Raw genomic sequence first — 26,243 nt, 5'->3', positions numbered from 1 at the left:
GTTTTTCACTCTTTGTCTCCATGCATAGGGTGTCTTTTTCTTGAAAAGAATGGTCAAAGGCTTCTGAATGCTCCTTAACTTTGGCACCAAAATACATCTTTCTCACCGGGGTGAGATGCCTGGTGACTTGCTGGATAGAAGGTGTTTATTCTTGGCCTCTTCCCCCATCACACACTTTGGGATTTTAAAAAGGTCGCTAAGATTACATCTAAGTAATCATTTTGGAGAAGGGGGAAGCCATTCATTCAGTGCACCATATGTTGTCGTCCGAATGAAAATATGTGGTTTTAATTGCTTGGGACCGACTACCTTGGAGCTTCAAGATTTTACTTCTATTTATCAGCCTTCCCATCCTCCACCTGTCAGTTCTCCGGTGGAGTTCTCAGCCCTTGTCACTGGGACAAAGCACAGTGTCACACTGTTTTCTCCACGCTGTTATGTGGTGGCCGGTCTGGAATCACAGTGCCCGATGGGTAGGGTTGGCCTCTGCCTCAGTCAACACATTCTTCCTCTTGGTTTGTGTATATTAAACCTCAATTTTGTTTTGGATCTGTTTCTGATGATGATTTTATTCTGTTCTTGTGGTCTATTTTTTTTTTTTTTTTGCCTTAAGCCAGGTAGTTTTGAATTGTGTTGTGTTACTCTGCTTTTTCAAGTTGCATGGAAGTCTCAGGTCAGGTCTCCTAAAGGGGAGGAGTGAATTCCCATGTGTGTGATTCATTAAGAAAGGCCACCCAGGAGGGTAATCCGAATGGAGTGGGAAAGGACAAGAAGCCAAGTGAGGGGACACCTTGAGGCAAAGTCCCAGCGTTTGCCTGATCCCACAGGGGAGCGCTGGAACAGAAATCCTATGTCAGGGCCTGTCCGGGCAGCCAGACAGTTTTCTCACACACTTGCACTATGCTGACTACCGTGCATCTGGAGAAATGAAATTTCTCAGCATTTCCAACAATCTGTGGATGATGCGGGCAAAACCAGATCCTGGCCCACGGCAGCTCTCTAAAGAGACGTACAGCAAGGGCTGAAAGAAGTAAGGTGTGTGTGTGTGTGGGGGGGGGGGGGTGTTGTGTGTGTACATACGTGTACATGGACAGTGTCCACCATAGTGGGGCAGGACCCCTTTGTTACTTTCTTTTCCATATATCCCTTGGGGATTCTTTTTTTTTTTTTAATGTTTATTTATTTTTGAGAGAGAGACACACACATACAGAGTGAGCAGAGGAGGGGCAGAGAGAGACACACACACAGAATCCAAAGCAGGCTCCAGACTCTGAGCTGTCAGCACAGAGCCTGACGCAGGGCTCGAACCCACAGACTGCAAGATCATGACCTGAACCAAAGTTGGACGCTTTACCGACTGAGCCACCCAGGCGCCCCTCTTTTTTTTTTTTAATGAAAATTTTACTATCAATTTTCCAAGTCTTCTGAATGAATCAGTTGCAGTGGAACTATTACGGCGCTGAATCCGCAAATGGACTTCAGTATGTTCCTTTCAAAGCTGGCTCTTTTCTCTTCCCTTTGCTACATCCTTTGGGGTGCAAATTTAGAAAGGTTTAGTTGTGTGGTTGAATTAAAAGGACTGGGAATGATTGATCTCCACTGTTAAATATTTAATGATATCAAGACTTTTGAGACAAGAACTGCAGTTAATCAATTAAAACCCAGGCATAAGTATATATGTTTAATTAAGGCTGGAAATCCAGTGACAACCCTAAAATAAACTATACTTGGGATTGATTCAGATAATGATCTTTTATTTGTTTTCTTTTCTTTAAAAGTGGTATGTCAACATCACTTCATTTCTACATTTCAGAGTTCTGTACATAATTCTTAAAAGGAAATAAGCAATGCTCAATGTACAAAGTAAAAACAGAAAACTAGAAAAATCTGAATAAAATGGAGCAAGTTGCCATAGGTCGTACAGTACAAATTAGTCATTAGATGTCATCTGAAGTGCGATACCACTGCTGTGATGATGAGTTAAGGAATGAAATAAAAATACTCTATTTTAAACAAACAGTATATATATATTTATATGTATATTTTTTACAGATAGTAGACCCAGTGATATCTGCAGTATTGTAAAAACTTATTTACAAATAACTTTTTTAGACATTACATATACATCAGCACCGTAGGAAAAACAAAAACAAAAACAAAACGACCTTATTGAAATCTACCTCTATTTAGTTGGTCCCAGTACTAAGCATTTGGAGGAAGCTTTTCAAAGATAATGGAGCCCCCCTTCTCTCCACCAGCCACCTCCAGTTTCTCATCGTTGCTTATATATTTGTTTCTTGTACCTTTCAGAAAAAGGTAATTATGTTTTCTGTCTTCTTGTTTGTTTACTTTGTTGGTTTTGCTTTTTTTTTTTTTTTTTTTGGTTTTTATCTGTTTCCACTCAGAGTTTCCCTAGTGATGTCCCCTCCCCAGGCAAGGGGCTTACGATCACCTGCCACCACCTCTTGCCAGGGGGGGTAAAGCCCCTGCCTGGGCTCTCGCTCACCAGGCCTCCCCTGCTCTCCATCCTGTCCCTTGCTCAGGAGATCTACCACCTTGGGACGTGGCGAGCAAGCCAAGGGCAGTGTTTGCCTGCCTGCCGCGTCTCTATCCTCTGTCCCCAGCTTCCCATTGGAGGCCTCTTCTCAGGACCCTCCTCCGAGTACGGCCAGTCCAGCCTCCCACAGCCTGGGCCCACGTGTGGCACCGCGAGGTGCGTGTCAGCGTACAGCGGAGGTCAGCCTTTCGGACACGGAGCGGGCGGGCAGTGGGAGAAAAGCATACACCACTTTTACTCCAGACAATAATTATGCCACGTGGCCTCCGAAACGGCACAGTGGGAACAGCAGCAAGGACTAGGGAGACAAGCGTTATTGTAAGTGGTAGAGGTCGTCATCCCTTCCGACAGGCTTCGCTCAGGGCAGATTGGAGTGATTTACAAAGAGAAAGACTGTACAGGACTTTCGAAGTGGATTCCTTCGACCATGTGGAAGGAACTGTATTTTCCTTCTTTTTATCATCAAAATGTGTATGGTGGGGCAACTGATTTTTCAGTTCCTCGTCTCTCAGTGTTTTAGATTTGTCTTTCCAGTGAGTAGGGATTAAAGGCAAGGCCAATTTGAGAGCAACACCCCCGGGGTTTCCACAAAGGGAGCCAGAGTCAGCGACCTTCGGGCGATTCCTCCCAGGGTGTCCCAGAAGTATCAGGTGTGGCTCCTATAAACCCACCGTCGAGCATCAGAGGGGCCTGCTCAGTTCCGGGCCGAGAATATTCACTCGACTACATGTTAGAGAGCGAAAACTCCAGTGTTGCCTTTGCGTTTCAGGCATGATCTACGTTCTTGCATTTATTTTGATTCTGCTCAGCTCCCCTAAGGACAAAAACTTCATTTCTTCTCTGAATAGTCTGTAAGGAAAAGCAAGGGCAGGATGGGGTGGAGGCAAGACGGAACAAGAAGGGCAGGGAGGGGTGTGGGGAAAGACGGCCACACTGGCAGACAGAGCATCCAGTCGGGTCCCCCACCCCATGGCCACCGGAAGTAGATGTGAACTGCCTGGACGTATCAGTATCGCACCGAGGCCCCGGGAGGCTCCAGCCCAACTACCCCGAGTGACGGCCACCACGGTCACCAGCAGAGGGCTGCCTCCCCCAGGACTGCCGGACAGACCCTTCTCCGGGCTCGCTTGGCTTTCCTTGAGAGGCAGTTAATAGCAACGCCTCTAAAATTCCTGAGGGTCATCGTGGGGCGGCAGATAGGCTTGTGAGGTCCTTTGCAGTCTCCCTGTGACATCTCACTGCTCTTCGTGTCTACCCTCCAAACCCAGTAGCGTGTCCTGATGCCTGATAGCTCTTTCCAGCCAGAGTTCAGCGCACTTCTGACCTGTGCTCTTGGCCTGTGCCACCACCCAGCAGCCTCCGTGGGACTCTCCCCGGCTCTGCAGGCTCCGGAGCTGGGCCAGGAGGGGCTGACGGACACCCCACCCCGGGCAGCAGTGTCTCGGGCTGGCGCAGCTCTCCCTGGGCCGGGCGGTCACAGGGAGTGCCGGGCAGAGGGGCGTCGCGTCTGTCTTCCCCAGCCGCCTCCAGGGGGCCTCCCTCTCTTGCAGCAGGGACCTGCATGGCGTGTTGTCTTGATTGCTGTGTGAAAATCAGGTGAAACGAGGCCCAGCGGAGCTGTGGACCGGCACCTGGATCTTTCACCGTGAGCCAGCTGCAGTTTTGCTCAGTTTCCGTGGGTCAAAAAAACGAAAAACAGGGATGGCTCAACATCCTGTTTCTCTTTCACGTTTTAAGCTTTCAACACTAGAGTTGTGGCTCTTGGGGCGCCTCTTGACTAGGGGTTCCCAAACAACTCATCGAGCTCCTGCATCCACTCATCCCCCGGCCCACCTTTGATGATGGAGTCCACGAGGTCCGCACTGTCCGAGAGGCCAGGGAAGGAGGCCCCAGCAGCTTCGCTGCTATAATTGTATGACATGTCCTGAGGGGGGTTCCGCTCGTAGGCCTGGCTCTGGCCGCTTGGGGCGAAGCTGCCGCTGGGCATCGGCTGCTGTGCCGGGGGCTGGCTGAACGCTGGCATGCCGGGGACCCCCTGGCTTAGGCCAGACATGACCATCGGCCTGGCCTGGCCGCTGCCTTGCTGCCCGGGGAGCGCTGGCATCATCTGCCGACCCATGGCAGCTGGGTTGAGGGTTCTCACCGCGCCCGTGTTAGCATCCACAACCTGACCCAGTCCCTGGGGGAAGTGCTGCTTGGGCAGCCTCGGCTGGCCGGCCTGAAGCGGGTAGCTCGCACCATTGTTGAACGACCCCAGTTCTCCACTAGTCCTCCCGGGCATCCCTTGTAAGCGGCTCTGTTGCCAGCTCTGCGTTCCCTGCTGGACCGCGCCCATGAGGCCCTGCAGCCTGGGCGGGCCCTGGGGCCTCGGCAGGGCTTGGCTCACCGGCCCTTTCATCTGCTGGTGCTGTTGCGTGATGGCTGAGTTCACCAGCATGCTCTGACCAAAACCACTCACCATGCCAACCCCCTGCCCGGAGGTGGGCTGCCTTGGCCCCTGGGCCTGGCTGTGTGCGATGCTCATGCCACTTTGGTTTGGGTGCTGCAACATTTGGGTCATTCCTGGGCTCAAACTGTACATTCCTGGTTGACTGGTAGGTGTGTTGCTGTAAGGGGCCAGTCCCATCTCCGACTGGGCTGCTGCCGTGGCCATTGTCCCTGGGTTCTGAGAGGGCCCCATTCCCATCATGCCGGCGTTCTGTGCCATCAACCGTGACGTTCGGATGCTCTGGAGGGCGGCTTGGCTTCTCACAGCTGCTATATCCTGGGGAGAACCTGTGGGGGGGGGGGAAAAGACATACCCATTCACTCATCTCGATATGGAATTTACTGTAACGTGTTGCTGGAAGTTTCTTTAGGAATGACCAAATTCTTTTATGTGAAGAGATCTACTCTGATGATACTTAATAAAAATGATTATTTTTTCTGACTATAACATATGCTGATTGTAAAATATTTGGAAAATATTGAAAAGTACAAAAGTACTTTAATTCCCACCGTCCAGAGATAACCATCAGTATTTTATAGACACATGAAAATAGGGATCATACTGGACATGTGCTTTTGTAGTTGACTTGGTAACTCTGTTATTATTATTTTCACATTTCAGAAGCAAGCTGTTTTTCACTCTTCTTGATAGGATACTGTCCTTAACCAATCAGATACTATTTTTCTTGGAGGAGAGAAGGAATTCACTTCTTGGGCGAACTTAAGAAGAAACAGCTGATCATTTTTTGTGTTCTATTTGTGAAGTGGAACATGGTTCAGTAGAGAATACTATCAATAAAGACCATTAGACTAATTTCCCTGAAGACTTGAGTAGGATTTCGGAGGCGAAAGGCCACCGCTCTGGCTAAGAAGCTATTTCGACAGATGGGATATGTTTTGGATCCACTCTCTAGATTTCCACATGCTCCAGATTCTCTGAATCATAACATGTCAGTGCAAGATGGCCAGCTTCCTGAGCTAGAAAAAGAAAGCATCCTGCTACTTGCTCTTTGGCAATGAACTTCATGCAGGTCTCCAGCAACGTCCACTCACTCCTTCAAATCAACAGTGACTACTTCTCTCAGTGGACTGCTAACACGGTTTTAATGATGCTGTTTAAAAGTTGGCCAGAGTCTGAATGCCAAGTCCCTCACCTCTAATTAGGCATTTGAGTGAGTCCTTCTTTACATGTTCCTAGGAAATTTCCAAATCAGCCAAGAGAATAGAAATGCTGCCCTGAGAACCCCAGTCAATGTTTTAAAGGGCCAGGAGGTGCACAAAAATGAGTTTTTCCTATGTCCCAGCTAATGACTGAGTCTATAAGACAAAGAAAGATAGCTTTTTTCCCCCCCCTGGACATTTAAAAAAGATGCAGCATGGGGGCCAATCAATATTCTAAGCAAATGTGGTACTACCTGCAACTGGGATGAGGTGCGATGGGAAACCAGATGAGAATAGTCTAACCTTGTTAAGCCTGACACCTTGGCAGGTAAGTGTGTTTCTGTCTTCCTGATGGGGTTATTGATTTCTGGGTAGCGACTGTGTCTCCATATTTTCTTTCTCTTAAAGAAAGAAAATTATGGGAATTTTGATTATGACTTAAGTTTTTGTGGCTTGGGATCAATATCATGCTGCATTGAGAAATGAAATGGTTACTGTGGGGAGACCCGGAAGGGCTGGGGTAGAGCCCTAGAAATGTTTCGGTTTTCTGTTTTAAGCTTCATTATATCGAAGTGATTTAAAAAAAAAATCAAAAGTTCCTGTTAAACACTGGATGGTGGTATATATTGCAATCTGTAATCCCGTTATGAAGTTTTGTGACCTTAACGACTAAATTTGTATCGACTGCATGACCAATCTGATCAACTGTGGTGAAATGGGTTATTGAGTTGTTTGTTAAAAAAAAAAAAAATTAAGGAGAAAATATTGCTGACTCAGAGACCGATTGGTTAGACCCAAATTGCATAAAAAGGCTGATGAGCTGCTGGAAACAGACAAAAAGACTTTTGGACATTTTTTTGGACTTTTTTGGGGACATTTTTGTTGTGTTTTTATAATGGATATGTTGAGGGACTGGATATGGTCTTGGCTGCTTTTGTGCATGACAAATAGGTTCCTTTTGTTAGAGGACAGAAATGCTGCAATGCCTTTTAAGAGGTATTAAAGCATTAATCCACGCCAACCTTTATTTTTGGTGTAAAATGACTGTACTATCAAGGTGCAACTCTAATTAAAAAAAAAAAGGCATTTTAAAACTAGCAGTCAGCTCCTTATTTTTATTCTAAGTACAAAGAAACAAACCCTTTTTACTAATCTAGTTTTATGCTGTCAGTAATTTTATTTATTTATTTATTTATTCATTCATTCATTCATTTTGAAAGAATATTTAATTTGAGAGAGAGAGAGAGTGAGCACACAGGGGAGGGGCAGAGAGAGGGATAGACAGAGTCCCAAGCAGGTTCCACGCTGTCAGTGAGGGGCCTGATGCAGGGCTCGAACTCACAAACCTGAGCCGAGATCAAGAGTCAGCTTAACCGACTGAGCCACCGAAGTGGTTTATATATATTATTATATATATTTATATACATATTTATTTATTTATTATTTATTATATATTTATATAAATAGATATAATTATATAACTATAATATATATCTATAAATGCAAATGTGTCCAAATAATTACCTTGTCTCTATCTGATTACTATATCTGTTAAGTAACAGACTAATTTTCTTCTTCTTCTTTTATTTTGGTCTGAAACAGATATTATTGTGGGACAATGTACTCAAGTTAATTTTCTTGTCCACTGGTTAATATCACCATGTCAAAGAAAATCTTCCATATTCAAAGAGATATCACATGCAATTTTTTCTTAAAAAGGTCTGTTTTCTCTTTTTACTCACAGGAAGCCTATATTTGTGAAAAATATAAATATATTTCTAAAACCTCACCCCACAGGTAATCAACCTGGAAATTTAGCTGTACTTAAGTTCAAAGAGTAGAACTTTAAAAAAAATTTTTTTATAGTTTATTTTTGAGACAGAGAGAGACAGAGCATGAGTGGGGGAGGGGCAGAGAGAGAAGGAGACACAGAATCTGAAACAGGCTCCAGGCTCTGAGCTGTCAGCACGGAGCCCGACGTGGGCCTCAAAACAAGGAACCGTGAGATCATGACCTGAGCCGAAGTCGGACGCTTAACCGACTGAGCCACCCAGGCGCCCCAAAGAGTAGAATTTTTAACCTGAACCCAAAGCATACAGAATAATTCATAATACAGAGGAAGCATTAAATGTTGGTGGGTCCCTTTATTTCAAAAAATAATAAATGAGTTATGAACCTAGAAAATTCAAGGGACACTATGCTGGGTTTATATGATTTTATATTTTTAATTAGTTCTTGATGTAAATCACCAGTTTGTAAAGTGCGGCTCTTGGGACAGTAGCAGCAGCAATGACTCCTGGAAGCTTGGAAGCTTGTTAGAAATGCAAATTCTCAGGCCCTACTTCAGGCCTCTGGAATCAGAGCCTCTGGGGGTAGGGCCAGGCCACGTGTGCTTTTACAGGCTCTGCTGGTGATTCTGATGCAGCTAAAGCTTGAGAACTCCCTATATAAACCTAGGAGGGCTCTGTGTCTGCAAAAAAAATTATGCGTGCTAACGGTGACCGTTTCCACACACCCCTACCCATGACCAAGTGAGTAACAGAATTCTTCAAAGAATACTGGTACTGATTTAGTGCACAGAGCACCTGTGCACAGCTTCATTCCTTTTGTCCTCCCCTGGGTCAAGTCCAAAGGGATCTGAAATGATACATGTGTCCCAGGGGTGGAAGGGAGGGGGAAGCGACTCAAGCCCCTGTCTCTTCACAGGCGATCTTCACTGAGATCTGGCAGGGAGCACCGGTGGCTTTCAGACTCTTTAAACCACTGCTCACAGTGCATGATCCAGTATATACACAGGCCGGTTTACAACAGAAACAAACATTTCCCTTGTTATGATACACTCGGATCATTTTTTCTATTATATTTCTTTTAAAAAATGTCCGTTGTGACCCATTAAATTATCGTTACAACCTACTCGTGTGTTGCAATGCAAAGATTGAAAAATGCTACCCTAGATCCTGAATTTTTCACCCACAGTCTATGAGGAGGGCAGCACTTGTGTGAAATGCCACACAAAGTTTGTATTCATTTACATATATGCATATTTATGTGCAAAGGGCTTCATAGCTACTGACGGACTCTTGAAGGCAACAGGTAACACTTGAGAAATTAGGGCCTACAATCTAGGTCCTACAGGAAGGGCAGAGGATAGGAATTAGGGTTTCTGCTATCGGTGACCCTTGTAGCTCCCTGAAAAGTCCTGTGATGAGATTGGGAAGGGTCATCAGGCTCACCCTCTACCCTACACGAGACTCTCAGGGGTTCTCCCTGTTGGAGACGGAAGGGATTGGTATCCGAGTGGACTTTCTCCTTCATAAAGGAGTGGTCACACTGAGCACACAATGTGCCCACTGCTACTGGGTCAGGAGTCATCAGAGCTTCTGTGAAGGGCAGCAGGATCAAGACGGTCCAGTCAAACTCAAGGCCCTTCTGGTCTTCTAGTTTCAGCAGAGGCTGGTGCTTGCTGCAAGTCAGATTCTTCAAGTGGATGTTTAAAGTGGGGGTATTGGCCAGCTGACCTGCTGGGATTAGCGAGAGGGATGGGACACAGGACTGTTCCTCCCGTCCTCCCCGAGGTGCTGATCCAGACATAGACAAGGCTGACAGTGGACCAGCCGGGCACCGATATCTCCTTGTTGGCTATGAAACTATTGAAATACTTCTGTATCTTTGGTAAATTACAGCTACCCCAGCCCTGCCCTCCACAGCCACTATGACCCGTCCAGTGCCAACCAGGGCCTCTCTGTGACTCAGCCACCAAAAGGTTAGTTCCTGGCAGAGCAGAGGGTCCAGAAATGCATTCTGACTGATTGGCACCCTGTTTAAAAATATTTTAAATATTACCTGAACACAAACAGAGCACAGAAGGCAATGTCACTGGTTACACGCTCACGCACACTTCACGGTTGGAAAGTATGAAACGGAAGAGGTGTGCACTGGCCTCACCTTGGAACTGATTGACCTGCTGTACTGGGTATGGATTCCGTTGCTGTTGGAGGTGCTGGCGGGGTAAATGCGACTGCTGCAGCTGCTGGAACACACGACAAGGGCAGGGAGGTGACACGGGGACAGACGGTTAAATATTGTGGCAGTTTTGAGGAAGGCAGTTTTTTCAAAAACTAAACTTGGTGTTGAGGAATAAGGTGCATCCAGGCAAGTGTGCAAAGCATGGGTTTGATAGCTTTTCACAAAATGGACACATTCTATAGCAAAATAACCAGCATCTTGATCAAGAAACTGAGCACTGCTAGCACTCCCCTCTTGCCCCATTTTCCAGTCATGACCCACGCGAGGGACCCACTTCATCTGACCGAGGAGCCACTATCCTGACTTAACCATGCAGACTAGTGACGTCTGCTTTTGTACTTCGTATAAGTGGGTTTATACAACATATTGTGGTGTCTGGCTTCTGTGTCTGGCTTCTTGCATTCATCATTATATTTATGAGGTTCATCTGTGTTGATGCGTGTAGTTGTGGTCTGTTCACCGTCACTGTTGAATAGTATTCCATTACGTGAATGTACCACGACTCACTTATTTACCTATTCTACTCGTGATGGGCATGTAGAGTGTTTCCACCTAAAGCAGCATTTGGGCTGTCACAAATGCTGCTGCTGTGAACATCCTTGTACATGTCTTTTGGTGACTATTTGGCATATCTGATGTGTAGACTTGCTGGCTCACAAGGCGTGTGTGTCGAGGGAGACAGTTGTGACTTTGACTTTCTCACATCAGCTTGCATGTTTTCCTTAGCACTGTGGGAGCCAGCTCAAGGGATGAGCAACTGATCTTTAATGACCTAAATAGATGCTTCCGGTATAAGAAGATGGGATTCTCAGGGGCTATAAACAAGGATAATCTTATTCCCACCAGGCCACACTGCCTGTAAAATACATCTCCGCAAGTAAAATATACAGCATTTAGTGTCGTAAGAAAACTGCGCGGGAATCCACATGTACTGGGAGCCAGAGGCTTGTGATTTTGTCTTTCTTCTTCCACTCGCGGGGATCCAGAGCTGCCAGTGCTGTTACCAATCTACTGGAAAGGCTATTATGATCATTACCATGCTGCATGTGAAAAGGGAAGGAAAATAAGAGTGAGGTGGAAAGAGCAGAGAAAGAGGTTTTAGTTCCCGGTCTGCCGTCAAGTAGCTGCGTGACCTTCGGCAGGTCATTTAACCTCCTTCTGCAGCTGCTAAATATTCATTGAGCACCTTTCATCGGCGAGGGCTTATAAAGACCGTACAACAAGGGCCCTGCTTTTTAAAGTGTTCATTATAAAAATAACACACATGGACCACTTCTTAACGCATGTGTTTATTTCTATTTTTTCCTCTTTGTTTTTGTTTCTGGGCAGCTCTATAATTTTCTTTCTCTTTCTTTTTTCTATGCTTTTTCTCGACAAGGCCAGCCAGCACTCTGGCAAGCAAAGAAAAGCCTCTGCTCTCTTCACTCCATCCCGGGTGCCGACCATGGTGTTTTGCACAAAGCGCTGAAATTAATTAATTGTACAGATAAAGTATAGACAAGAAACCATGCTAATCTTTTAGGCAACAATATAAGGGCATTATTGAAGAAGCTGAGCATTTAACAGCTTCTCCTCAGCCAGACTTCTCATATTATGTAAGAACTTAAGTGTCCACACGGACTGGGCAGAAGCCCTGGGGTGGCCTGTGGTCGGTTGGGGGTAGGGGCCTCCTGTCCCATCATGTGAGCTCCCTGGCCTCGGTTTCATCCAAGGTAAAATAAAAAAGCCTCCATGATCACCAATCTTTCTTTCACATCTAAAATTCTGGGTTCGGTTGAACCTCTGAGAATGATGTGAGGTGACTTCTTCGTGCTCTTGAAGAGTAAGGCGTTAAATGTCAATTCACACCTGCTTTCAGCCTGCTCTGTGCTGATTTCTAAAGCCACTGGAATCATTTTAAAGCTCTCAAAGTCAGGCAAGGTCCCCCAATCCTCTGTTTTCTCTCCCATGTCCTTTCAGGAAATCCCAGGACCTCTAATATGCTACTTTCAAAACTGCAATTATTAGGCACTTTCACTGCTGCTGCAGAGACCAAGAACATCAGTTCGGCATTGATAGGGCAATATTCGTTCTCCGAACACAAAAGCTGACAGCCCACCACGGGTAGACCCCCAGACAGCCTGTATGGACAAGCTCTGTCCGTATCCGGGCACAGGCAGGCCGTTGCACTGAGCTGTTTCCGTGCAGGCCCTCAGCCACCGGATGGCTGGCAGCTGTGGCTGCAGCTCTGACATCACATTCCATGACACCAGGGCCATGTGACAGGTCCCCACATACACGTGTACAGTTTCCAAAGAATTTTACACATATAATTCTATGTGATCCTTAAAACAGTATAGGAGGAAGGCTGGGCATGTATTAAACCTGACCTGGCAGATGAAGAGAGAGGGGGAAGACATTTTTAGACTCAGACCACAAGCAAATGGTGGCACACATTTGGAGTCTGAGTAAAATTCCTTTGCTCGTCCCTCTTTGTTTCTTGGTGTCCACAGCTTGCTAAGGAATGATACCCATTTCCCCATCTTTTCCAGGGGGCCCTGTATCTCTGTGTCTTGGCTCTGTGCCTGGGCATCTCCTTCCACTCTTCTGCTTCCCTCCTTGTTCCTTGGGGTTTGGCTGCCCTTGCTGAGTGGGGGCAGCCCTGGCTAGCACAGCTGCATTTGCCTGGTTACCCCATCTCCTATTTGCGCCATGGTCACAGCACACACATCAAAGGCCATTGCTCATAGTACCAGGCGCACCTGAAGCTTCCCGGGATTGGCTGCGGAGAGGATTTACAAAGCCCAGCTTCCCCTCGGCAGCTCCATTCATCACTGCCTGAGAGATATTAGCACGGATCCTTGTCACACACCTTATGCAGGGCGAGAGAGATAGAGGTTTGTTTGTACAAGAGCTGCCAGGCGGCTGACTGACCTTGGTAAAAAGGGAGATAATTACACAGCTGCTCGGGAACAAAAGCAAAGAAGGGAACGTAAGTGAACTGTGTTCAACAGTACAATTTTTCTATTTGGGAGATGGCTGGTGTTACTCTGAACTGCTGCTCTTAGTAGGGACCTCAACAGGTCTGCGTCCCACGTGGTGGCTTGTAAATACGGGGTGAAGGAGGCTTGATACATTTCCAAAATTCTGATTGTATTAGGAACATTCTAGAAGGGTAACAGTAGGGCAGAGCTCTGTTGGGCTTTAAGCCTGGGAAGACAACCTCACGCCTACCTCCTATAAGAAGAGAGAGGCCCTGTGTAGACTCCCACAGGAGCCATGTAGGGATCCCTTGTGGAAGGCCTCAGGCCTTTGCTGGGATAATAATACTGGATCAGGCATGGGCATCTTGAAAAACAAAGCACACTGAAACTACAGAAGCAGGTCTCGGGGAAGGCTTTCTCTGGAAGCTGGAGGAATTATATGGCAAGTGTGGACAAAGATGACTACGGTAAGATTTATTTGTGTCAGGCCTTCCTTTAACTCAAAAGATTTCTTGAGCTGTTTTAAAGCTGTTGGGAATTTTCTTAAGTTTGCACCCTTTCTGTGACCCCGGGTTCAGGTTTCCAGGTAGTTCCATGGGCCCTATTATTCTGCCATTGTTCCTGTCCCATTGTTCATGACCAATTCTGTAGAATTCTCCTCAATCCCTCCTCCTGACATTTTCCTTCAAGAAACAAAGTTCTCTGAGTTATTTCCTTTTCTTCTTCAGGCTGGAAATATTACTGTCTATAGAGAATGTGAGGCAGCCTCCCAACCCCCATGCTGATTGCGCAGACCCCCCGTGCCAGAAACCAGAAGAAAAGAAGGCAGGCTTGAATCGAAGAAATATCTCTGGCAAACGGGCCTTCAAATGGATGGCGGAAGCCTGTCTTTTAAGAACAAACTAATTCATTCTAAGAAAAAGTCGAACTAATTGAAAGGTCAAAATTCTGCAGATTCTTCTGTGATCCCAGGAAATGCTAGACCGTGAATCTCTTGACAAAGGACACCAACTGGAAGTCTCTCGCAGACACCAGGCCCTGAATAAATGCTTGCTGAATGAATGAATCATGTTACCTGCTCAGCTAGAATCTGTTGCTGCTGCTGCTGCTGCTGCTGCCTTTGCTCCCGCAGGAACTGTTGCTTCTGCTGCTCCCTCACCTGAGCCCGCTGGTCAATGAGCATCTGTTTCATGATGGCCGCCTGGGGCTGGCCGCCCAGGAAGCCAGGTCCCGCGGGACTGGCTCCGGAGACCATGCCGCCAGAGCCTGGGGGCACGGAGGACTGCATGGGGCCTGTGGTCCGGGGAAGTCCAACTGGGTGCTGTTCCTGGGGAGGACGAGAAGAGAAGAGAATGCAGAGATTTCATATTTGAAAGGGAGCATGAGGTGGAGGCCCCAGCTTGTGGGCCCGCGGGGTCCTGATTGGCACACGTGCTATTTCCATTAAAACAACCCAATAGTTCTCAAATCTGGCCTTACCACCGTGGAACTGGAGAGAAACAAGCGGATGGTAATGGAGCATGGCTCTGGGAAATCTGACAGCAAGTCCAGTCTGTCTTGGATGAGACTGATTAAGGGACGGGGGCTGAGTATCCAGCTAATGTTCTGTGTTCCTCCAAAGGAAAGGGAAGAAGCCTTCAGGATGGGCTCACCTTCAGTCTGGAATGAGNTGCTGCTGCTGCTGCTGCTGCTGCCTTTGCTCCCGCAGGAACTGTTGCTTCTGCTGCTCCATCAGCTGAGCCCGCTGGTCAATGAGCATCTGTTTCATGATGGCCGCCTGGGGCTGGCCGCCCAGGAAGCCAGGTCCCGCGGGACTGGCTCCGGAGACCATGCCGCCAGAGCCTGGGGGCACGGAGGACTGCATGGGGCCTGTGGTCCGGGGAAGTCCAACTGGGTGCTGTTCCTGGGGAGGACGAGAAGAGAAGAGAATGCAGAGATTTCATATTTGAAAGGGAGCCTGAGGCGGAGGCCCCAGCTTGTGGGCCCGCGGGGTCCTGATTGGCACACGTGCTATTTCCATTAAAACAACCCAATAGTCCTCGAATCTGGCCTTACCACCGTGGACCTGGAGAGAAACAAGCGGATGGTAATGGAGCATGGCTCTGGGAAATCTGACAGCAAGTCCAGTCTGTCTTGGATGAGACTGATTAAGGGACGGGGGCTGAGTATCCAGCTAATGTTCTGCGTTCCTCCAAAGGAAAGGGAAGAAGCCTTCAGGATGGGCTCACCTTCAGTCTGGAATGAGACAGGGTGACCCTACCTCTTAATGACCCTACCCCTTAATCTTTACTGTCTACCTGACCTAAATGGGCTTCTTCTTAGCAACTAGGAGAGACATTTACAGAAGAATTCTGGAATTTATCAATCAGAAGATCTACTAATTGATGGAATTCCAATTAATTGTGATATTTGAAGGCTTTGCTGTATGCAAAAACACAGTTCCTGCTAGTGAGAGTTGTTGATGGTGAGAGCTGGGAACGTGCTGCACTGAACAAAGATACATAATTTCTCGACATTTTTAATAATTTAAAAAAGTTTACTTATTTTGAGAGAGACACAGAGCACATGAGCAGAGGAGGGGCAGAGAGAGAGGGAGGGAGAGAGAATCCCGAACAGGCTCTGAGCTGTCAGCACAGAGCCCGATGTGGGGCTTGAACCCACAAATTGTGAGATCATGACCTGAGCCAGTCAAAATCTGGTTGCTTAACTGACTGAACCACCTGGGCACCCCCCAACATCTTTAAAAATAGGGCTGAGCCTCCAGTGTCTGGGACAATTACTAATGTGGGGGTTGATTTGGGTCTTCTGATTCTACAGTTGTCTCAGTCAATGATGGCAACTTTTAAGGCCTGGTTCTTAAGGAGTAGGGAGTAAAGTGGTAGAGACCTACTCAAAGAGTCAAGTGACTCCTTGGAGAACGTGCTCACAGGGAGCCTGTAACAGACAGTGTACACCAGGGAAAACAGCTGATGGGAAGAGTTGGTATGTGACTGTAAGATTCAGCTTTTAGATAGTTCCTTCCTTGTTCATCTACCAAGCAAATATTGTCTGAATATTCTGCCTTTTAATTCATTCAAGTTTCAAGTAATTAAGCTGAACACAGAGGATCCGATGTCTGAGATGAACACGGATTAAATGGGCACACGCCTAAGACGTATCCAATCATAGTGTAAGGCACCATCATGTCACCAAAATAATATGAAATGAATACGAATAAGTCTATAGTTATTTAAATATTTTTGTATCCAGTCAAACTGGATTTTAACATTTTTCCCACTTCTGCTCTGCTACCTCTTCGGAATAGATACAATCATGCCTGCACTGTCCTCTCAAAACATGTTGCTGAGTTTGCTCTCTGGCTCTCCTAGTCACTGTCCTGGACCTGATTCCCCACAGCCTGGGTTTGTGTACCTCCCCTCTGCTGTGTGATGCTTAGCTGTTCGTCGTTTTATTCCAACCTAAACTGCATCTCCAGCGGCTCTTCTTTCTTCCCTCCACCCACACGGACACAACAAAACAAGCAAGGCAGACAAAAAACCCATTACTTCTCTCAGCCTGGAAACAAGAGGCCACGAAGTTCTGGATAGTTAGTGCAGTAGCCCAGGTCACACCTAGCGAATGGAAGAATTGGAAAGAGCAGAACTGGAACACTGATCCTGAGTCTAAATTTAGTATTCCTTCTGCTAGCACAGGCCTTTATGAGACTGTGGGGCCGTGGTGGTAAGCGTACACCTGAGAATTGCTTGTAGACTAAATATATAGTGTATCTCCCATACGTGTCCTGTGTTCTACTTTTCAAGTGGAAGTGTTATTGTAAAACCCTTTTTGTCTTTGCGTATTTCCGCTGTAGATGATTACTAGGTAGAGAGCCATGACATAGTTATGTTATAAAGATCTTATATTCAAGAACGCCAGGAGCCTTCATGCTACCAAAAAGTTTACTTTAGGCCCGAGCCCTGCAGGCATAGCCATGTTTCAGAGTCTCCCCAATGCTTGCTGCCTGTTTCCAAGCCCTTCCTTCCAATGGGATGAAGCTACTTCTTGCCACCTTTAGGAACAAATGGCTGATTGACTTAACACTTTAACAAATGAATTCACACTGAAGTATAAACAGTTAACCAATCAACAAAAATACAGATAACACTGTGCTTTTTCCTGCGTGTTTCAGTACGTGTGATATTTTCCTGTTTTTTTCCTTAACTTTTTTTTTATTTTAGAGAGAGCGCGAGAGTGTGCGTGTGCGCACGCGTGGGGAAAGGGCAGAGAGAGACCGAGAGAGACTCCTGAGCAGGCTCCGCATCGCCAGCGCAGGCCCCACATGGGGCTTGATCTCACAAAGGACGAAATCATGACCTGAGCCAAAATCAAGAGTCAGTCGTTTGACTGAGCCACCCAGGCACCCTAATATTTTCCAGTTTTGGTAAGGAGGAGAGGAGAAAGAAAATGAGACCCAAGGGAAGATAAGGTTTGCTTCATCTAGTTTTATGAGTGCTGGTCTGGGCTGGCCTAGGCTGGCCCTGTTTATCTTTGGGCACTTTGAGATATTCTTGTCTTGTGTGACCAGCCCTGCCTAGCTGGGGAGCATGCCCAGAAGTGGTAAGTAGTGACGCGTTGCTTTCCCAGCCTTTTCTCCACCTTGGAAATACAGAGAGAGGCAAATGAAGTGACTATGTTGATACATCCAACTACTTTTGGGCCGTCTTCCTGGGGCAAAAAGAAATACTTCAGAGGCACAGTGTGGGGAAAAAAACTTTCCCAAAGAGATAGGTTATCACCTCCCAGGATTATGTATTTCTCCAAATGACTTCCTCCCATTGGTTTTGCCTTCAGGTTTCTTGCTGAAGATCTGAAGGCCTAGGGACAGGAGGGCTCTGTGCATTTTTAAGGGCTTGCCTTCCATCGGAAACATCCGTGAATGTAGGCTGATACACCTTGAGTACGTCCCCAAAAAGCTCTCCTGCATTCAGCAGCGGGGGACACGGACAGCCCCCACCTCAAGTGTGTATTCCAAAGTGTGAAGAGCTCCTAGTGACTTGCCTTACAAATGGAGCTGGCTGAGGCCATTAACTGTTTCATATTACATGGCAGCTTTTAACCTCCAGTCTAAGAGAGCTTAATGAGCAATCGCCTGTCGAATTTCAGGATTTCAAGCCACTGCTCTTGTTTCTAAGGAGGACACACACTGCGTGTGCAATTAGAGAAAACCAGGCTGAGCTTTCGTCAGAGAAATGTAATGCCTTGAAGCCAAATGATGCAGTATTTTTAGTTTTAATTACTGGCTCCTTCTCCACCCCACCCCCTGCCCAGCGACCTCCCTTGCTTTAAACCAAGAATGTTAACTCACTAGCTTCCCCTCGGAAATCCAATTGGCTACAGAGATCTTCATTACTCCCCAAATCTTCCCACTTTTCAATAAAATAAAAAGAAGGTGGGGGGGGGGGAGTCAAAACCAGTGAACCCATTTTACATGGCTCCTTCCTCAGGGAAAAGATCTTAGGAATTTTCTAAGGGCTGGAGAGGTAGGAGGTGTAAAGAACATCCTACCTCCTCCAAAGAAGCAGTTTTCTACTTCAAAAAACAGCTGCGGTAAAAATATCTCCCAAGAGCAGCCAGCTGTTTATTTATAAATCTGTGCGTAGCGAAGCTTTCTCTTAAGTGTTTTCTAGAACAAGCGTAGTGTTTGGGTGAGAGGGGCCGGGGTTCCTGGCGGCGAACCAGGAGCGCCGGCTCTGGGGAGGGGGCTCACAAAAGGCTGCCGCCGGTGGAGAGGAGGCCCCGGGGTGCGGGGACTCGGGGGAGTGCGGGCTGGAGGACGCCCGTGGCTTCAGCCTTTTCCCGGCGGCGGCGGCGGAACAAGGAGCAGCTGCTGTTCCACCCNAAGTGTTACTGCGTACAGCAGGTAGCCTGGCAACTGAGAGCATAATACCGAGCAGATGGTGTTCGCACGGCGTGATGGACATCACACACGACAGCCTGAGACAATCCAGGAATTCCCTGGTGACTCGAGGCCCTCTTTACACAAAATGAGTTCTCTCTCCGTTGCCGTGTATCTCTGGGGTGATCTCCCCCCCAACCCTCTCTCCGACTGACACCGAACTGGTTTCTTATTACCGACTTTCCTTCCAGCCCGAGGGGAGGGAGNGAGGAGATGGTGGGGCGGGGGGCGGTGGCACCCGGAGAGGGGAGGGCGAGTAGCTTGCACCAGCTCCCGGGGCTGACCTTCCGAGAGGGGCAGAGTTCCCCGCAGCCCGGGCTGCACAAAGCCGGCGCGGGAAGGCGGCGCTGAGGGCGGCCTCGGCTCAGGCTGCAATCACACGGCCTACGAACAGCCTAAATGAAATTTAGGATTTTACTTAAAAAGTCCCCTGGGGCGTAATTTAGCCTCTTGACTCGAGCCTATATGCTTACAAGTCCTTAGGGGGCTCTGAGAAGTCAGGAGTGGGGCGGCAGGCCCGAAGATGCCTCTCTAACAAAGAAACCGACGAGGCGGTCCCGGGCGCGGGCCGTTGCCCCGGGGCCGCGGGGGTCCTGGGCCGGAGCGCGCTGCCTTCGAGCCCGTGAGCGCTCGGGGGGCGCACTTCCCGGGCCCGGGCACACCGCGCGTGCTCGGGGCCAGGAAGTAAATGGGCGGGTGCGGAAGGCAAGCGAGGAGAGAGGAGGGTTGTTCACGCAGGAAAAAGTAAAAATAATAAAATGGATGTCTCGGAAAAGAAATCTGTGCTCTTCACACACATTGAACTGGATCAAGTATTAAAATGAATAAATAAATAAATCTCCAGCCCAGACGGAATATTGCCTAGTTTCTATACATTAGGAAGAGGTTCGTATGTTCAACCAATCACCAGTATCCAGAGGCTTTCTCCTGCAAAGATAACTATTTTAAGTTTGAAGTTTCAGAAGAAGGAAGTGTTTTCAAAGGAGGAAGCTAACGTTTCACGCAGATCACATTTGCTGGCAAAGCGAGTTTAGCAATTTTATGTCAGAGAGCAGCATAGGATGAATCCGATGCCCACCGCAGCCTGGATGGAGGCATCTATCTGGCTGTGACTCCCAGAGGCTCAAGGTAGTGAACTGGCATTCTGAGGCCCAGGGAAGCCATCTGACCTCTCGGTTTCAGTCCCCACCTCCTCAAATGAAAATCATATTCATTAAACTCCTCCCTTGACAACAGAAACTTTGGAGAGGAAAGAGTTATAGAAGAAAATGGCTTAGAAAGATGCTCAAATACCCCCCACTTCCAGTTTGGGCAGTTCAGGAACAATTATGGGCTAAATTAACTGAGAGGGTCTGAAAGTGTGGTTTCAGGATCAGCAGCATTACCACCACCTGGGAGCCTGCTAGAAATGCAAATTCTCAGGCTCCACCGCAGGCCTACTGAATCAGAACCTCTGGGAGCAGTTTCACGTGCCTTCCAGGTAACTAAGATGCCCTATAGTTTGAGAATCGCTGGGGCAAATAGCAGTCCTGGTTTACGGGCACTGACTGCAACCTGGGGCATCTGAGCTCTCTGTGCCCCGATTTGGATTGTAAATCCTGCACTTTCAAAAGCAAGTCAAGGGTGCTGAGTTGCTTGGGTTTTTATTTCAAATTCTTCAGCGTTTGGAACAAAACTCGTAAATTTTCAGAGGGCTGCTCAGGCAATGCAACCCCGGGGGTTCTGAAAGGAGCCCATGGCCATGATTCTTCCAGGAAGGTCAGGGCTCCTGCAACTTTGCTGGGCAGGCTGAGCAGCCGCCAAGATTAAGGAAGGGGTGAGGCCACTGAACTCCCTTGCTCTGGTAGGAAGCATAAACGTCGCTAGACTTCCCATCTCCTGGTCTGATGTATGGTAGAACTATGGAAAACTGATTTGAGGAGAGTCCTCTCTGTTGGAAAGGGTTCTTCAAACTTGGGAGAAAGCCAGAAGCAACAATGGAAGAAGACAAGTTGCACTTATGGGGCACCTACTGGATGCTTTCACATGCATGATTAAACACATTTTGTTGATGAAGAAAACCTCAATCTCTGAGAGGTTAAGGAACTTGTCTGATGACCCACAGCTGGTGACGGTGTCTTTGGGATTCTCACTTGGCCACTGATGGAAACGTGCATCTGGTCTAAATTGAGCAGACCACCCAAGAGGGCTGTGGACTAACGAGAAGTGGGAAGGGGAGGCAGGGAGAGGAATGGGCATAGAATAAAAAGGTAGAAACTCTACTGGGATCAAAGGATGAAGCTGAAAGAGCACAAAAATATGCATCATTTTTTATATGTTGTCTGATACCCCAAATTAGGATGCCTTTGTGGTATCAACTTTGACATTTAAAGAAAGGGCATAAGATTAGACCATTCAACCATAAGTAGGAGGAAGGAACAAAATAAAATAAAACCTTAGAATTCTCTTTGAAGTTGATCAGGTGTCAGGGCAGAAACTTGGCTTCAGGATGGTGGCTTCATTTACAGACTTTCTTTGTCCTTGTCCAGAACAATTTTTCACTGTGGGTCTGGAGAGTAGCTTATAATAAATTCACAGCAGAGCCCCACCAGGGCCCACCCCATATAAAACACTCTGCTTCTGCAGATTATTGAAGAAGGTTGGATAAAAAGGTTTGTTTCATGATCTGTGGTGGTGGTGTCCCCATGACGATGGAGTTTTAAGGCAGTAAGAAGCTTATCGCTGAAACAGCAGTAACGAGGCCCAGTAATTTAGGCCCTGCTAAATGGGTTCAGCAAAGTTCTTATGTTCAACAGGGAAGAAGGAGCAGTTTACATCGGAGGAACCCACCAGGCTGGGTAGAAACATAGTTCCACCATAGACCCAGTGGCTGGCACTCCCAACCGTCTACAAATAGCTTGCTATTATTATTACTGTTAACTGTTTTAACTTCTTGATCATGCAGCTCTACAAAGTAAGGGTTAGGGAAGAGCTGTGTGTTTGGTTCTAGCTTAGCTCTTAAGGCAATAAGGACTATGACTTTAAACTTGGTTTTCCCTCCAGATTCTCAACAGAATGGAGATGCTACCCAGGCACTTAACTATATATATATTTGCACGTTTATTTATTTTTGAGAGTGAAAGAGCAAGGGTGTGAGCAAGGGAAGAGCAGAGAGAGAGGGAGAGAATCCCAAGCAGGCTCTGCGCTGTCAGCACAGAGCCCAATGAGGGGCTCAAACCCACGAACTGAGAGACAATGACCTGAGCTGAGATCAAGAGTCAGACGCTTAACTGACTGAGCCACCCAGGCACCCCCAGACATTTACCGGTTTAAAAAACACATTTTTGCCCTCACATCTCCTCCCAATCACAGGAAATATTTGAAACACTGAATAAAAGTATAAAGAACAAAAAAAAAAGCTTTATTCATTTTGAATACTCAGAGGCAAGTATGTTAATATTTTGATTTTTTTGGTATTTCCCCCAGCTTTTTCCTCTGTATAAAATAATACACTTCCTTTCCATGGTCATGGTAATGTTACAGACATGATTGCACCACTGTTTCTAAGTAACACAGGACAGTAGAAAGTTCCAACTTTCCAAATGCTTTAAAGTTACAGTTTTCCGGTAGAAGGACATCCTTATGGCAGTATTTCTACCAGGCATGCAGGCTCTGTAGGAATCTTCCAGCATCCAGCACAGAGCTAGGGCCACAGTTGCAACAGAATAAATGTTTGCTGAACTGAACTGACTAGCTGTGATGAATTCTAGCCTAAATCAGTATCATGTAGGACTGGAGAGTGGGGGGTGGGGGGGTGGGGAAGATGTCCCCACAATGGATGGCATCTCTGAGCTACCGGAATGGAGCATCCACTGAAGATGAAAGAAAGGGTTAAAGTTGGCAGTCCAGTGCAAGGCTAGATGCATCCACCGCGGGAAGGTCAGGCTTTCAAGGACTTACTTGGGGGTAAAAACAACAAAAATACCATTTGTCCTTATCGGTGCTTTGAACATAGTCACCCTAGGTCCCTTCGGTGGAAACACAACTTTGAAAGTTATGCTTTTCCTCTGCCTTTGATGTAAATTATAGAGTCCTTTTGATCCTTTTGTTGTGATTAATTTCACCACCAAAGCAAGTCTAAATTGGTTAAAAGTTCATTAGTGTGCAACAATAGGAGCTTGATTAAATAAATTATGGTACATCCATATCATGAATACTAGGCAGCCAATAAAAATCATGCCTTCTTAGACTATCTAATCACACAGAGAATAGCTTACAATATAGTTAAGGGGAGGAAAAAGTTTCTAAAACCGAATAATCATGTTAGACAAGGATTATAAATGATTTTTATTTTTATACCCTTTCAAATCTTTGAAAAAAATTTTTAATCTTTATTTTAGAGAGAGACAGAGACAGAGAGAGAGTGTGGGTGGAGGAGGGGCAGAGAGAAAAGGAGACAGAGAATCTGAAGCAGACTCCAGGCTCTGAGCTGTCAGCACAGAGCCCGATGCAGGGCTCGAACCCACGAACAATGAGATCATGACCTGAGCTGAAGTCGGACACTCAACTGACTGAGCCACCCAGACACCCCTATACGCTTTCAAATATTCTACTATGAAAATGTTACTTTGAATATTGTTTTTTAAAACATGCTCTAAAAATAAAGTCTTTAAATTATCAAAAAAATAGGAAAAAGAACAAAGAAAAGGAAAAGAGAAAGGACCTACTTGCTTATTTTCCGGGATTCCAAAATTCTGATGAAGTTTGAGGCTTCCCTGGTGTCTGGGCAGCTGATGGAATCTTTGCAGAGAAGGGAGCACAGGGCAGGTCCCTGGGCCTGGCACAAGGAAGCACTAGAGCACAGGGACCTAGCAGTGAAGGCACCTGACTGCCTGGGGAGGACACCGAAGGCTTATCAGAAGAAGTGATGTCTCAGAATGGCGCAAGCAGACAGGAGAGAATGGCTTCCAGAGTAGGGAGAATGATCAAAGACTTGAATACATCATACCCAGAAATTCCATTTCTAAGGACTCAGCTCCTGGAAACAGTCATAGCTTTATACAAAGATTTTATCTTGAGTAGCTTGAAGGATTCTGAGTAGCAAAAATTAAAAAAACAGCCTAAGTGGTCAACATTTAGAGGATTCATGAAACTATAATACAAGCTCCCCTGTCCCCCAAACCCATTAAGCAGACTTGGTCTTAAGAGATATGGACGGGGGCGCCTGGGTGGCTCAGTCGGTTAAGCGTCCGACTGCAGCTCAGGTCATGATCTCACGGTTCGTGGGTTTGAGCCCCGCGTCGGGCTCTGTGCTGACAGCTCAGAGCCCGGAGCTTGTCTTCGGATTCTGTGTCTCCCTCTCTCTTTGACCCTCCCCTGCTCACACTGTCTCTCTCTCTCTCTCAGAAATAAACAAAAGATTAAAAAAAAAAAAAAAAGGACGGAATGCAGTGAGTTAAGAGGGGCCCTAGCTGGGTCTGGGACCTGGACTATGTCCACCCGAGCCCATCTTATGCTGTGGTGTGTGCTGCAGACGTCCTTCAGTGGCAGTTCCCTTTCAAGACCTGGACACGGCATGAACATGAACAAACTGTGTTTGGCTAGACGCTCAGCAATGGGTCCAGCTTTTCACTGCTCCCACAGAGAGCTCCCACATCCAGGAGAAGGCTCTGATGGGGACTGGCCGTCCTCCGAGAATTCTCGGATTCCCCGGGACAAGCCTCTCCGTGCTGCAGCACCCTGCTCTCCGTGGCTGTTCTCCGGGGCGGGGCCAGAACCAGCCCAATCTTAACTCGAGAGATGAGTGCAAACCCACCCTGTTTGCCTTCACAGGTTGTCTCCTCCGCAGCTGTAAGCAGACCACAACGCCAGGGGCAGCGAGACTCACCCCCCGCCCCCAGAGGTGGGCACGGCATCAGTCTGCATCCAAGTAGCCTGACGGACACAGAGGCTGCAAGTGGTTTGACAGCTGCTCCAGTAACTAGGTTTTTTGCCCCATGTTTGCTGCCTTTCTTCCCTTGATTTAAAAATAGAGAGAGGGAGGAAGGAATCTCAGCTGTCTTCGGCGGTGCTGCTGGGAAGAGTTTTTCTCTTGAGCTACTGTTCCCCTAAACCGTACCTTTCTCTTTTATTGCCTCCCCCAGTTTCTGATGAAGTCATCACAGCGAAGATTGCATAACTGATGCAGAGGCCTATCTTGTGTTATACTGGGAGACAGGCCAATGTTTCCATTTATAGACAAGAGCACTACCACGCTGCCAAATGGAGCTCTCTGCAGCGACAGAGGGAAGGAGAGCTCCGTGCTGCGAACAGAGGCAGGCACTTTCTCCATTCTCTGAGCAGCCTTGGGAGGGTGGCTTGAGGGACACCAGCTCCGACTGCCTGGGAAGAGCCACTTCTACCGAGCTGCCTGCTCTCAGCCCTTTGCTCTCCAGGGAGGGGTTGGTCAGCCTGTTTTGTGGGTTTTCGGATGGCTGAGCCTGTCTGTGGGCAAACCAGGTGTGAGCGCACCGGCCTCGCCACACTCCTGACAGCAGAAGCTAGGCCAGCAGTTGTGAGGTTGCAGGAGGCCGGGACTTTGGGGAAGGCACGAGAAAGTAGGAAAAAGAGGAGTAACATTTAGAAATCTGGGGTCGGTATGTTACATCTTTAGCGATTTTGGCTGAGAACCAGGTTCCCAGAGGAAGCAAGTCTGGAAGAGGGGCTTCCACAAGGTCGAAGAGGACCTATAGGCAGGTGGGGCTGGGGGGCCACTGGACCGCGGAACTTACATTCTCAATAATCCTGGAATTTAGATTGTCAGATGTATTCTGCACACAAGGTTTTACATAGGGTCACGGAGGAAGCCTGACAGAACTGAAAGATACCTTCTATTTTATGGTTTTAAGTTGTACCCTGTTACCAGATCACAGTGCTCTAAGTCCATCATGAATTAACGTTCGTTAGAAGTCCCGTGTTTGTCTTGTGGATGACATTATAATCCCACACTCTTCTTAAAAATAAAGACATTACTTAAAAAAAAATCCCTATGGGCATTTCTTCGTTTTGTACATATATTTGGTGACCCCAAGAAAGAGAAGTGGCCAGAGTCTTCTGTTAGCTTTGAGAAGAGTTGGGGACAAACGGGAATAAAAGT

The 26,243-nt window shown here is 47.1% G+C and overlaps 1 protein-coding gene and 1 long non-coding RNA gene across 2 annotated transcripts in view; one reads left to right on the top strand and one right to left on the bottom strand.

Moving 5' to 3' along the window:
* Positions 1 to 457: 457 nt before the first annotated feature.
* MAML3 (mastermind like transcriptional coactivator 3) overlaps positions 458 to 26,243 on the bottom strand; it is a 410,507-nt gene continuing 384,721 nt past the window's right edge. Inside the window, 4 exon segments of the mRNA XM_077755958.1 lie at positions 458 to 5,332; positions 10,151 to 10,235; positions 14,270 to 14,356; positions 14,867 to 15,097. Coding sequence (XP_077612084.1) covers positions 4,335 to 5,332; positions 10,151 to 10,235; positions 14,270 to 14,356; positions 14,867 to 15,097 — 1,401 coding nt within the window. The 3' untranslated portion in view covers positions 458 to 4,334.
* Positions 17,425 to 18,338, top strand: LOC144224810 (uncharacterized). Its single transcript, XR_013333149.1, has 2 exons — positions 17,425 to 17,790; positions 18,025 to 18,338. It is a non-coding gene; the product is annotated as an uncharacterized LOC144224810 (long non-coding RNA).

This window comes from Crocuta crocuta, unplaced genomic scaffold (genome assembly GCF_008692635.1).
Source record: "Crocuta crocuta isolate KB4526 unplaced genomic scaffold, BGI_CrCroc_1.0 scaffold112, whole genome shotgun sequence".
Classification (NCBI taxonomy): Eukaryota; Metazoa; Chordata; class Mammalia; order Carnivora; family Hyaenidae; genus Crocuta; species Crocuta crocuta.
This window is presented reverse-complemented; position numbering and strand designations above follow the sequence as displayed.